Source organism: Echinops telfairi, unplaced genomic scaffold, assembly GCF_000313985.2.
Source record: "Echinops telfairi isolate 266 unplaced genomic scaffold, ASM31398v2 ScPeMD7_4225;HRSCAF=4972, whole genome shotgun sequence".
Lineage (NCBI taxonomy): Eukaryota > Metazoa > Chordata > Mammalia > Afrosoricida > Tenrecidae > Echinops > Echinops telfairi.
In genome coordinates this window covers 13,116,362-13,130,876 of record NW_022108124.1, presented here as the reverse complement: position 1 = coordinate 13,130,876, position 14,515 = coordinate 13,116,362, and the positions used below count along the sequence as shown (strand labels likewise).

Sequence of the window (14,515 nt, the reverse complement as noted above, 5' to 3'; positions counted from 1 at the left end):
CCCTCCGCCTTTCAACCAGCACCACATGTGATTATCGGCCAGGCTGGCACAATTAACTAACTCACTCCCCTCCCCCATTTTTGTCTTGACGTTCCAGTAAGGCTCGCCTATCACTCTGGTAGGACTACCAGTTGGTTTGGGGTGACCTTAGGACAATGTTGTATGGCAGTAACTTAAAAAAAAAAAAAAAAAGGTCTTCTCTTTCTCCCCACAGCTTGAGAACTGACTCTAGCTGAGATGAGCTCTCTTCTGTCAGTTATTTCTAAGATGGACACATAGAGGGGGGGTGTATATAAGGTCCATGAATGCCAGGCAGGCCCAAACTTGTTGCTTGGGAGACCAGAGTAGAAGAATATATGATTTGAGGAGAAGCCAACTTTCATCTTACTGTTTACCCATATAGTAGTGGACTCACACAATATTTGTCCTTCTGTGATTGACTAACTCCACTCAGCATAATGGTTTCCTGGTCCATTTAGGTTTCATCACTGCTTTTTTAGGGGTGCGTAGTATTCCGTTTCGTATATGTACCAGTGTTTCTTTATTCTTCTATTGATGAGCATTTTGAGCTGGTTCGAGCTTCTTGCTATGATGAGCTGTGCCGCAGTCAACGTGGGAGAGCAGACGTCTGATCGTGTTCTGTCTCATTTCTTTGGGGTATATGCCTAGCAAAGGTCTTGTGGGGTTGTAGTATTTCTATTCCCATTAGAGCGTGGTCCTGTGAAGAGTCACACATGGATAGTGTAGATTTCGTAACCCACCGCTAGAGCCACTAGATCCTCAATTCCTTCCCCTCCTAGACATACTGTGACCACTCGTCTAAGAGTTGCAGGTTCTACTTCTGTAGTTCAGTGATCCAGCCTTACTGTCTACTGTGCTCCCAGTCCTTTTAGGTGCCACCCCATGGTTTCCACAATGGTTATATATTTACAATTCCAATCTCTCTGCCCACGCTCCGGCATTTGTGTTTGCGGATTTTGTTTTTAATTGGCTATCATTGATGGGGTAAGTTGATATCTCATCATCGTTTTGATTTCTCTTTCCTGGGAGACTAGTGATCATGAGCATTTGTCAGCTATTCGAATGTTGTCCTTTGAAGATTTATAGATTCCCTATTCCTTCCCCTCCTATCCACACTGTGAACACTTGGCTAACATTTGCAAGCCCCACTTCAGTAGTACAATGGATTCAGCCTTATTGTCTTGTCTGCTTCTTAGGTATCCGTTTCAGAGACAGACTTCTGTCAGCTTATTCCTGAACTCAACTTACCAACTGTCCCCAGGTCCTCTTGGAAGAATGCTCTGTTTTAGTTTTGACTGTGCTTAAAGTTCTTCCTACATCCACACTGGTACTTACCGCTGACCTTCCCCACAACCAGTGTTGATGTCCTTCCGGGTATCATCCTCCACGGGTGGAATCCCAGGGAAGGCTGCATTAATTTGACCTCCTACAAGCTCTCTCAGGAGATGATGTTTGTCTCTGTCCCAAGGGTGAAGATGGAGGACAAGTTCTACTCAGTGATCTTCCCAGACGTGCGGAATTTCCGCCCCTTCACTGCTGACTCTCTCGATGCCATTAATAAGCGGATTGCCATCCAGAAGCAGAAAAAGAAATCTGAAGATAAGACAGCCATAGAACCGAATCCTCGACCTCAGCTTGACCTCAAGGCCTCCAGGAAGTTGCCCAAACTATATGGTGACGTCCCCAGGGAGCTCATAGCAAAGCCCCTGGAAGACTTGGACCCCTTCTACAGAAATCATAAGGTATTCCCGTGGGAGGCTGGGGTGCTTTGACCATCTCATGGTGGCTAATGTTACAAGGTTCTCTAAATGTCAATCCCTACTTCTTCTTTGCTAGAACACCCTCTTGGCCTTCACAGACCCGAGAACCCTTTTCAGCCACCATTTTCTCTCTCTCTGTAATGCACAACTGCTGGAAACAGCAGGTCCTGCTCCTTATCAGAGACACAATTCCCTGTCGGGGAGAAGTGTAGAAGGCAACAGAGGAAACACAGAGGGGTTCTGGAAACAGACCTGGGCTGAAAGAAGTTGGACCGTGGACTGTTTTAAGGAATTGGCTTTACAACTTTGGGGAAGTCATTAATTTCCACTTCCCTGAATCTGTACAAAGAGAATAAAGCCTGTCTGGCCTACAGCATAAACCCACTATGGAAAGTACCTTATAAACTTTAAAAGCCGCATCCTAGTATCCAGGATACACACCCAACTATGATCATTTCCACAAAACTTTCACCTTGCGAAACTCCTGGACCATAGCTTGTCTAGGCTACCAAAGGACAGAATGAAGGCTAATATTCTAGAATCCTCCTGGTCTTCCTCATGCTGTGATGCTTTCATACAGTTCCTCATGCGGTGGTGACCCGCCCCCCCCCAACCATAACATTATTTTCATTGTGACTTCATGACTGTCATTTTGCTACTGTTATGAATCGGACAACCCCTGTGAAAGGGTCACAAGGGGTCGCAACCTACAGGTTGAGAACTGCTGTCCTAGACCAACCTTGACATAGAGTAAGAGCTCAATAAGCAACTTCTAATAAAATGGTAATCAGATGAGCACATGCAATTTATATCTGAATTTCCCACGGGGTTCGCCATTTTAACAACCTGAGTGTAGCTGTTTAGTGGGTATCATAGTAAAAGCCTAGAGCTTAGCAGGTGGTCCCCAGCAGACCATCCCTTCTCAGGAGAACTCGCGGTCGCTGGCTCACGGTGGCTTCCCAGTAGGAATGGGAAATTCAGCTCTCTAGACCGAGGTCCAGGAAGAATGGGGGCTGGGAGACTTGGGGAGGTGTCGTAGGAAGCAGGACACGCTAAGAGCAATTTTTGTGGCACCCATGAAAGCTGATCTTCTCAGAGACAGGCGGTCTGGTTTTCAAGCCTTTCAATTGGCATAGAATTCACCTGCCAATCCAAATGGGGCCCCGTGTCTAGAGGAATGTGGGAATAGGTGAGAGGGACGAGCAAAGGCAAAAGAGAGGATCGAATGAAAATACTCCAGTGTTTCGCCTCCTTTCTTCTCTGCACGCTCCAGATTCCCAGAGGCTTCTGGGAGGTGCAGTTGTTGGGGTGAGGGAGTGCTGGAGGCCGCCCTCTCCCTCACAGCTGGTTAGGACAGCACAAGTCAGGGAGCAACTGGGGTGCTGCTGATAGTGTTACAGGACAGGCTATGCTCTCAGCGTGGCTCGAGGCTCTGAGAGCATCTTCCCTGAGATGGAGGCTTCCCTTGACGGCAGAAGCAGTACTGGCTTCCACATCCATCATCTCATAAGGCTGGCCCTCTCAGCACTCATGTGGGCTGGGTGTGGTTGTCCCTAGCCGTCCACTTCACAGATGAGGACGTTGACGCGGAGGTAGAGAGAGCGGCTTATGCCGGTCAGCGGTAGGGTTGGGCCTCAAACCAATGGACTCCTTCTACAGTCACAGGTCCCTCCTCTTTAGGAGCTGCTGTTTTAGAGAATGCTACTGGGGGCATGGACGTGTATCAGCAAGCAGGCAGAATGAGCTGTGCTACCTATCATTTTAATCATAAAAGGCCTGGCAAGGGAAGTTCAAGGCACCATTAGTTAAAATATTTAAAGCAGCCAGCAGAAGCATTAGGGAAATATCAAAATCAAAGGGCATGGAAGCAGAAGCAGATCACACCACGTGCTAATCTGGAGTCATTTGCTTATTCTCTGCCTTAAAACGGTTTCTTTCCAAAGGAGGGTCTTCGCTCCCCAGGCTCATGGCTTTTCAAGAAGCCTGTGGTCCATTCCATTATGCCTGGGGGGTGGGGGCAAAGAAACATTCCAGTCCACACTGGTCCCTTCAGCCATTTGGCCCCCAGACAGTCCAGGAACTCACGCATGGAAGGCTGATGGTTGGCAGTGGCTGAGAGTCTGTCTGGTGCCTCTGTCAAGTCAGTGTCTCTGGGTGCTAAGGTCTGTTGTTATTTTTATGCGAGGGCACGCTGGATTCAGAGGTAAGTGACTTTCTTTGCAAATATGAAAGGGGCAGTGAGAGGGAGCTCTCAGGGCTTATGTCAGAAGCTTGTGAGTAAGAGAGGGGCATGTTTCTTCCTCAGAGCCCCGGAAGACAAGCTGCAGGAAATGAGACAGGGTCAGGGCTCCTCAGTGGACACAGCCGGGCCCTTGGGATGAGACAGTGCATCCTTTTGCAGGTTTTCCCTGCTGTTTCACATCCCTGGATCTACCCGCTAAAGACCAATAGAGTCGCCGGTCATTTTGTCGTGTGAAAAAACCCACAAATGTTTGCACATCCTTTCAGTAGGGGCCATGTCCTATCCCCTGCTGCATGGGAATCAGGAGGCAGAGTTGCCTCTCAGTTCCTAGCAAGAGTGGTGATACTGGAGGGTGGAGGGAAGGTGGGGGAGGAAGGGGGAACTGATTATAAGGATCTACATCTAACCTCCTCCCTGGGGGATGGACAACAGAAAAGTGGGTGACGGGAGGGAGACATTGGACAGTGTAAGATATGACAAAATAATAATAATTTATAAAGTATCAAGGGTTCAAGAGGGAGAAGGGAGCTGGGAGGGAGGGGAAAAATGAGGAGCTGATACCAAGGGCTCAAGTAGAAAGAAATTGTTTTGAGAATGATGAGGTCAACAAATGTACAAATGTGCTTGCCATACAATGTATGTATGGATTGTGATAAGAGTTGTATGAGCCCCTAATAAAATGATTAAAAATAAAAAAAGAACAGGATAGCAAGTCTGAGGACCTTGGTGGGGTCTTTCTTAAAGAGCCTCAGGTTAGAATTGAACAGCAGACTCTGTCTAGGGGACACTGTTCAGACCTGAGGTGTAACAAGACCCATTTTGTAAGTTCTGACCCTGCTAATATCCATTTCAAAGGTCTCACCGGTCATAACATCAAGGTAAACTAATGTAAAACCCGCTCAAGGTCAACTTTCAACCCGCCCGCTCTTCAAGTTCTCCTCTCGTCCTTGTCCCCAGAGATCACAGATGCAAACCGCGGAGGACACGGAGCCACATTACGGGTTTGCTTGGCTCTGATAATTACTCTACAGCCCCGCTCTCCTGCATTTTCAAGGTTCCTTACACTCCACCACTGGGGCCTCTGGTGAAGAATCCACACTCCAGTACTTATCGTGGGTGGCCTCCGGAGCAGCAGTGTAGGTTGGTCAGAGAGTACATCAGAGCAGGGCTCTCTAAGAAGCAGCTGGAGTTAGCATCAGCCAGACCACACTTCAGGCCACAGGGCACTGTGTTGTCTCTAAACACACTCCCGGTAAATATGGTTTTGTCCATGCGTGTCATTCTCTTCTTCTTTTCCCCCCAGACGTTTATGGTGTTGAACAAAAAGAAGACCATCTACCGCTTCAGTGCCAAGCGTGCCTTGTTCATTTTTGGACCGTTCAACTCAATCAGAGGTTTAGCCATTAGAGTCTCGGTCCACTCATATCCTTTTACTGCGTGGAGACCACAGGAAGCGCACACAAACCGCGGGGTGGAGACAGGAGAGGCTAAGGGCTTGGTTAGAGGGTTGGGCCATGCAGGCTCACAGGGGCTCCTGGAGGAGAAGGGATCTGCAGAGCTAGGGATGAGCCTGAGCTCTCCCAGTGGCAGAGCAGCAGAGGACAAAGAGACGAAGTGCAGGGCAGTGAGACACCCTCTGCTACAGGGGTGGGGTGACCGTAGCTCTCCGGCTGAGCACATCACAAGGCAATGGTGCGGGGCGGCTCTGAGTGACACAGAATCTGAGACCCTTCTTAGGGAGCAGTCAGGGCTGCCCTGAGACAGAAGTTGGCAGTTAAAGGAGTTGCCTGATTAGCGTGGCAGATGGGGAGTCACCTATGTATTTTAGGGCCTTGGCATCATGTTGCAAAATCGAATTTACTTCTTCTGGTTTGCTTTTATAGCAAAGTCTGCACCATCAAGAAACCCATGGGTCTAATTGTATGAGAAAAGCATCAGCCTCTCTCTCTCTCTCTTTCCTTCTCTCTCCCTTGGATCTGAACACCCTTCCCCTCCCCCACCCTTGGACCCAGTTATAAGACTCCAATCATCGATCAGGGAAATGTCATGGTCCAAATGAGAGTGTCACCACCAAGCTGGTGCATCAAAATAGCTTATTGTACAGATTTGAGTAAGGAATGAAACTGGCTCCAACAGGATTTGATTTGGAGTTTCGGGCCATCCTTGTCATGACCCCAGCCCGGGCTGCTGTGTCCAGGGTCAACGCTGAGCGTTCTCATTCCCACGTGCTCCAAGAGCCTCCTGCCTTTACTCCTGGTTCTTCTCTCCTCACTCCGCCTTCCAATAGCTCACTTCCCCACCAGAGTGGAGACTGGGTGAGGATGGAGGATGAGCCACGGGCACCCCCGGGCTGTCTTCCTCCAGCCCTGGGCCTTTCTAGGACTGTGTGCACACAGGACTTGGTGAATGTATGAGTGAATGAATGGATGGCTCGTCTGCTCCCTGCCCATTCCTTCTCTAGACCTTTCCTCTCTCTCCCCTTACACGCCAGGACGACAGAGCGGTTGAGCGTTCTCCAATTCAGTGATCTCACTCACCTCTGCGCCATTCTTCCTGCGTTTCCCAAAGTGGGCAATACTACCTCCTGGGGGGCGCAGGCATGATCCAGGGGGTCTGCAAAATCAGATACCTGCACTTCATCCTGAACAATGGGCTAGATTACAGATGCTTTTAACAGGTATCGGGGCCCTAAGTAATTTTTTCCCCCCTGAAAAAGGGCAGTAGGCCACATATATTTGGGAATTCTTATGGCTTAGAATGCTCCCTGCCACTCTACCTCTGCCTGTCTTCTTGGGACGGAACCCATTATTCATCTTTCCCTGCACCCCCTTGAATCTCTCTGGATTATGGTCTCTGTGCCTGGCCCACCTCTGTACCTCTGCAGTTGCCATGAGGAGTGGATGGGGATGCTAACCGAAAGGTGAGCAGTTTGAAACCACTAGCTGTTCTGTGGGAGAGAGTGGAGGCTTTCTACTGTAAAGTTACAGTCTCAGAAGAAACACCCAGGGGCAGTTCACTGGGAGCCAGAATTGCCTTCACAGCAGGGGGGTTGTCTTCTCCACCACCTGCTGCTATCCCTGAAGTGAGGTTGAACTCTTACCAAAAAGGAGGCTAATGGGTGTCATCCTAAAAGAATAGCTCATTCCCCCCACCCCCAAGCCAATATCCATTGTGTGTCAGAATACTGTTTCATGGCAGGTGCTCCGCTGGGCCCTGGACATAGAAGTGCGGGTGATTAAGGCACGGCTCCTGCTCTGATAGCCTGTGGCTTCAAGGGGAGACAGATCCAGAGGTAGGCAGTTTTGTTGCCGAGACTGACTGGGTGTCGGAGGCATCCCGTGTAGCCTCCTGGGGATAGAAACCATTGCCTTTGTGTCCATTCTAACTCACGATGACCCTATGTGTGTCCACATGGAAGCGTGCTCCAGAGATGGCAATGGGTGACTTTGTAGAGAGTAGATGGACAGGCCTTTCATTTGAGGTGCCTCTGGGGGTTCTGAATGGCAGGGTAGGCCTGAATAGCCAGCCTTTTGGTTCAGAGTCAAGCATGGTAGATTGTTTGCACCATCCACAGACTCTTCTTGGAGGAAAGGGTGTCAAAGGGTGACAACCAAGGTTGTCAACTGGTAGCCAGTGAGCCATCTCCTCCAGCTGGTTAGGTGTTATGTTAGAGAGGGTTCTCTAGAGAAACAAAACCAGAATGCTAATAATTATATATATATTCATAGATAGATATAGATATATAACATAAGGAATAAACAGTTAATCTATAAAGCAGTACAAATGGCTCAGTGCAACTCACTCCCGTGCGATAGCTGTAAGACACTGGCAGTCCTTCTAGTCTTGAGGGCCGCCGGGTAGTCCTCTCTACGGCAATTCAAGCTATCCGGCCACAGGCAGCAAACAGCAAGGCAGGTCACCAACAGTCAGCTAGATGACAGGGTCTGATAGTTCCCAGCTCAAGAGATGTACATTCCAGCAGTGTGGTGAAGCAGGTCTTGAAGGAACCTCAAACTATAGCGACACAGTCCACGGGTTGGGTGTCCCACAGGTAGTGTAGCTCGCAAGCTGAGGCAGAGAACAAGCTAAGGCAGCCACACACTGGTCCGATGATCAAAGAGCAAGAGACAAGAAAGGCGAGGCTCACCAAGCCATTGATCTCTCTGCCCTTCAATGAATCCCACACGTGTTCATTGGCCATGTTGGCACAATTAACATTAACTATCTCAGGTGTATTGGGTTGGACCTACACAGTACTAAAATCTTTTCCCACTGCTGGGAGTCCTTCTTTCAGTTTTTCTTGGAAAAGGGAAAAATGGAACCTCTGTCGTCCTGGACGGCAGACATGGGTGTAGTGGGAAACCACTGCCTCCTTCCATGGACGCATGCAAGCTCTCCCTCATCACCTCCTTCCCACCCCACAGATAAAAGCCAGTCTAGTTCACACCTGGATGTGACTCATCGGACTCTTGCAACAAAGACATTTGACTTTGCGATTTCGGTCTTCGAGGATGAAGAGAAGCAGACCTTACTAAGCATCTCTGAGGTGTACAAGAGGTTGGAAGGGGGAGTCTAGGCCGTGGAGGTTAAAAAAGATACCCATTGGCAGAGAGGTGGGGACCTTGAGGAGCATGATCATGCAAAGCTACGGGTTGGGTTCCCAGATGCCGACACGGAGGTTTTTGGTACACGGGTTGTTAAGCTGTAGTAGGGAACGGCCCTTTGAGGAAGCAAAGAGAGGGAAGGAGGGACAAAGGGAGGTGACATGCCCAGATGGAATATCAGGGGGAGTATGTTGTAGCCTGACTCCACAGGGAACTCTGGAGCAGGGGGGTCTATCACAGGGTTGTCCCACCTTGGCACGGAGCCTGCTGTGTGGCAGTCTAAGGCAGTCAGGTACGAGGAAGGGAGTGTGCAGCCGTGTAGGTGAGATGGTTCCGATTTTGGTGAGGACATTTATTTAGAGAAGGAAGAGCGAGCTGCTCCCAGGCAGCACTTCTGTGAGCGAATGAGGTACCTGTGGGGAATGGGATCCCCGTGGCCTCCATGACCAACGACACCTGCCACGGTGAAGGGTATCTGCCTTAACGATGCTGGTCACGCTGTTTAGCATGTTCATCATCTGCACGGTCATCATCAACTGTGTGTTTATGGCCATCGCCCCTGGGAAAGACACCAGTAGTACATACGCTGAGTAAGTTTTTCTTCACTCACCTGCCCTCCATTTTCAAATAAGTGTATCTGAAGAATTATGGTGACATTGGAAAGTTTAGATATCGAAAGACGTTACCAACATCCAAGGCGGGCATGTTCAGTTTGATTTTTGTACAGTTGCCTTGAATGGCCTCTTAGAATGATATTTGTTTTAATAGCACATGTCCTATGCTATGTCTAGCTTTTACATGGTTATATGGGCTTTAGAGGAATTTTTTTGCTTATACGGGCTTCACTTAATACTTTCTTAAGGGAATAAACCATAATATACTTAATGATTCTAGTATTTTACTACTAAAAAGTAGCATTGCAATAGGCCTTGTTTTGCATAGACTAGTTTTTAAAAGTATTATTAGCAGTGAGTCTTAAGAACTGGGTTTACTAGGTCAAAAATGTTTGCGAGGTAAACATTTCAATGCATTAAAAGTATATTGACAAATTATTTTTCAAAAGATTTGTACCAATTTACTCTGCCATCAGCAGGGTCTTCTAACAGCCAGTCATACCACATTCTTGTCAACAGTATGTTTTTTTCTTCACAAACTCACTGGGTTAGAATATTTGCATTTCTTTAATTTCTAATGGAGTTGGACAGTTTTTGATATTAATCATTTGTTAATTATGCTTGCACATCTTTGTCTAGTTATCAGCCTCAGTGTTTTTCTTTCCTGATCTGTTGGTGTGAATTCTTTGTATAATTAAAATACAAACTGTTAGTCTGTTATTTTCTGCCTGGCTTTTAAGATGTGCATGTTAATTTTTTAAGCTCACAGTGTTCCACATTTTGTTAAATAGTCTCTGATGTGGTCATGATTTTTCTATTTCAGTATATTTATGGCTTTAATGTTTCAGGAATCTATTGAATAATAAGTTGAATACATAATAAGAGGCCATCTATTGAGGTTGATACAACTCCTTTATTTTTTTATCATTTTATTAGGGCCTCATATAACTCTTATAACAATCCATACATACATCAATTGTGTAAAGCACATTTGTACATTCATTGCCCTCATCATTCTCAAAACATTTGCTCTCCACTTAAACCCCTGGCATCAGCTCCTCATTTTTCCCCTCCCTCCCCGCTCCCGCCTCCCTCATGAACCCTTGATAATTTATAAATTGTTATTTTGTCATATCTTGCCCTGTCCGACGTTTCCCTTCACCCACTTTTCTGTTGTCCATCCCCCAGGGAAGAGGTTATATGTAGATCCTTGTGAGCAGTTCCCCGTTTCCAACCCACCCTCCCAGGAATATGACTCCTTTATAAGACCCCTCAAAAGCATTGAAATGCAATCATGCTACTCTGAGGACCTGGTGCACCTGACCTAGGCCATGTATTCTCAGCCACCTCATCTGCATGTGAAAGTGGGGCATTGACTCAGGAAGGCCAAAGAAGAGCCATGTAAAGAATATGGGAAGTGCCATGCAGTGCAAAAGAGCAAGCACCTCTGTCTTGGAAGAAGTCCAGCCAGACTGCTTGTTAGCAGCATGGATGGTGACACTTTGTCTCACGTCCTTTGGACATGATAGGGGAGACCAGTCCCTGCGAAAAAGGCATCGTTCTTAGTAAGCTAGAGGGGCAGAGAAAACGAGGAAGGCCCTCAACAAGATGGATTGACCCAGGGGCTGCAGCAATGGACTCCAGCCAGTGGTAGGATCTGGCAAGTGTACACCGGTTCACCAGCACCAATACCTAGTTTTTGGTTGAGTTCAGTGAACTGGTTGCTAAACCGCACTTGCAATCAGGGTTCTCTAAGATTTCCAATGTGAAAATCACACGTGTACATTCCTTACTCTTTCTAACATTCATCTGTTCAGCAGCGTATTCTTAGTGCCCATAGTAATGTTCATTCTATCCATAGGTATAACAAAATTAGTTAATAAGTATTTATTTATTCATTTCATAAAACTCATTATACTTTTGATGAAATACTACACTTTTATTCTCGTTGTTTGTTACTTCAATAAACAAACAACATAAATAGGAAAAGTCCCAAAACAAGTAGAGGGTGACACCCTGCCATTTGTTTCAGCTTTGTAGCATGCCCCAAATTCCCACGAAATATTATGAGTGAATCAGGCAATTCCTGAAAGTGGTCAAAGAGCTAAAAATGTTGTCAGAACAATTACTGACTGTAAGTTCTGCAGAAGTGGAAATGGCTTTTTTGAAGATGAGCATATGTTCAGAGACGAGAAGTTGCCTGTTTCTACTATATCAAACCCAGGACTATTTAATTGGCCTCCCTAAAGAATGGGTTCCTACTCATACAGTGGAAAGATGGTTGAGGATAAATTATAGATCTGATGCTGCTCGCATAAAAGCAAAGGCTTGAAGGTAAACAAGCGGCCATCTAGCTCAGAAGCAACGTGGAAGAAGCACGCCAGCCTGTGTGATCACGAGCTGTTGAGGAGTGAGGTATCAGGCATCAAAGAACAAAAAATTGTATCGTTGTGAATGAGAGGGAGTGCGGGGTGGGGAGCCAAAGCCCATCTGTAGGCAACTGGACATCCCCTTAGGGAAGGGTTGTGGGGAGGAGACAAGCCAGCCAGGGTGCAGTGTAGCAACGATGAAACATACAACTTTCCTCTAGTTCCTAAATGCTTCCTCCCCCCACCTCCCCTACTATCATGAGCCCAATTCTACCTTACAAACCTGCTAGACCAGAGGATGTACACTGGTACAGATAGGAACTGGAAACACAAGGAATCCAGGATAGATGATCCTTTCAGGATCAGTGGTGAGAGTTGTGATACCGGGAAGGTGGGGTGGAAAGGGGGAACCGATTACAGAGATCTACATATAACCTCCTCCCTGAGGGACAGACAACAGAAAAGTAGGTGAACGGAGGCGTTGGACAGTGTAAGACATGACAAAATAATAATAATTTATGAATTATCAAGGGCTCATGGGAGAGGGGGGAAATGAGGAGCTGATACCAAGGGCTCAAGTAGAAAGAAAATGATGAGGGCAACAAATGTACAAATGTGCTTGACACATGGATGTATGTATGGATTGTGATAAGAGTTACATGAGCCCCCAATAAAGTGATTTTTTTAAAAAGCAAAGAATATTTCAAGTGAGGATGGCAATCAAGAAGCACTCTGGAAATACATTGAATGACAGTTTTAGTGTGCTTTTTTTGTCAAGTATTATTTAATATTTTTCATGAATATTATAAAACTTTCTTGTAACATAATAATCTACTTTGGGGTACCTCTTTTATTATTTTTTATTTAAGTCTTAACTGCATGAAGTCATTAACTACCTTTTGGTGTTTCATTTTTTTATGCTTAAAGTGGTCATTAGGGCGGCGGTTATTAAATTAACTTAGCCGGTTCTATCAGATAATTAACTGGCTGTGAAGTTACTGGAATCCTACTGCTAGCTCACATAGAAGGACTATGGGGAGGGCGGCACGGTGCCACTCTGCTCTACCGGCCGGCTCTACGACACCTCAGGGCAACATGGCAGAGAGCATCACATTCAACATCTTGAACCTCTCAGGATGTTTCTTTGTGCCTTTTGGGAGACAACCTTTTAATGATTATTTAAGACATGTCCTTATGCTGTATTCTAGTAATTTTACAGCTTATTTTAAAAATTGAGATCTGTGCTCGATTTGGTGTTCAAACCAAGTGCAGGCTGTGATAAACAGATGCAACCATTTGTTTCCCCCCCCATGACTTTCCCTTGGGTCACACACTGTTGCACCACTGATTTCAGGAGCTACCCCGTTACTTAGGTTCCTGACTTCTCTTTTGTCCCATCGGTGTGTATTTCCACACACTAGAAATGCTCTCTATCAAAGTGGTCTAATGAGATAATATTCAGGAGTGCTAGAAATCCCCCATTGTTCTTCGTTAGGAGAATTTTTGTGATACTTGTTTTCCCATATTAACTTTATAGTCAGCGCAGTGAAAACATGGATAGAATAAGAGATAATTGATTTGTTTCTTATTTTGGAACTCATAAAGAACATGGCATTTTTTTCCATGGCTTAAAATTTTCTTTCACATCTCTCAGAATTGCTTCAAAATTTTCTTTATATTTCTCATGGAATTATGCCTGTGGATTTTACCTTTTTTACTTTCTATTATAAATGTGGTCTTGTCTTCCAGTATATATTTATCTGATTACTGCTACATAAACCTTAAACTAATTACTGCTATGTAAAAATTATTGATAGCACTACTGTGGAGTTTCTGATAAAATTTAGTGTCATCATTTATTTTCTCTCCCTTGAGTAGTTGGATAACTTACTATTTTTTCCATAAGCATGAAAATGAGACATTCCTTGAAAATTAAAAGAGAAAGAGAGGGTGGGGGAAAGAATGGAGGGGTGAGAGCAAGAGAGAGAGAGGGAGAGAGAGAGAGAATTACTCAGTAAATCATTTATACCTGCAGTCTTTTTCCCCTTTATTTGTGAATTAGGTAAAGGTTTACAGAGCACATCATGGTTTATATTCAACAGCTCAACCACATTCTGTTTCAGTCCATTCCTCTCCATCCCTCAATGTACTCTGTGGTTCCTGTTTTCATTCATCCGTCTTTCCTAACCCTGTGAACTTCATCCTTGGGTAAATGCTGCCCTTCGGGTCTGAAATGATTGATTATTCTAATGTAGAGATGAATTCTATTCCAGATCTGAAGGGTAAGGGCCGTAATCCCAGACACTGCTCCTCTATCCGTCTCTCGGCGGGTCCGCCCATATGCAGATATGCCTGAGTACCCGGCATGAAGACTGTGACCCTTGCTGCATGCATCAAGAGAAAATCTCATTTGTCATTAGAAATAAATATTTCACAGCATATAATTGCACATTGTTTTTGTAATGCATCACTGTGCTTTAATTATGTTCAATTTATAACAATGAAAATACATCCTGCATATCAGATATTTACCTTATGATTCATAACAGTAGCAAAACGACAGTTATGAAGTAGCAACAAAAATAATTTTATGGTGGGGGTCACCACAACATGAGGAACTGTATGAAAGGGTCTCAGCATGAGGAAGGTTGAGAACCGCTGCTCTAGCCAATCATTCAACTTGGTCTCTTTTACAGTGTTGCATTCTGTTCCACATTTTTCTTCCACTCTATCCAGCATCTTGGAATCAGATCCTTTACGAAGCAGTTGATAGTGGTTGCCGGGCACTATCTAGTTCTTCTGCCTCGGGGTTATAGAGATTTTTGTTTGTGTGGTCCATATGTCCGCTGGACTTACTGTTTCCACCTGTCGTTTGATTTTCACCGTTCTGCTTTTCTTTAGGTGA

General features: G+C 45.7%; 1 protein-coding gene across 1 annotated transcript in view; it reads left to right on the top strand.

The window, feature by feature from the left end:
- The first annotated feature begins 1,496 nt into the window (after positions 1-1,496).
- SCN11A (sodium voltage-gated channel alpha subunit 11) overlaps positions 1,497-14,515 on the top strand; it is a 95,131-nt gene continuing 82,112 nt past the window's right edge. The window contains exons 1-3 of the mRNA XM_013006140.2: positions 1,497-1,763; positions 5,327-5,445; positions 9,125-9,217. Coding sequence (XP_012861594.1) covers positions 1,497-1,763; positions 5,327-5,445; positions 9,125-9,217 — 479 coding nt within the window. The remainder of the gene's footprint in view (positions 1,764-5,326; positions 5,446-9,124; positions 9,218-14,515) is intronic.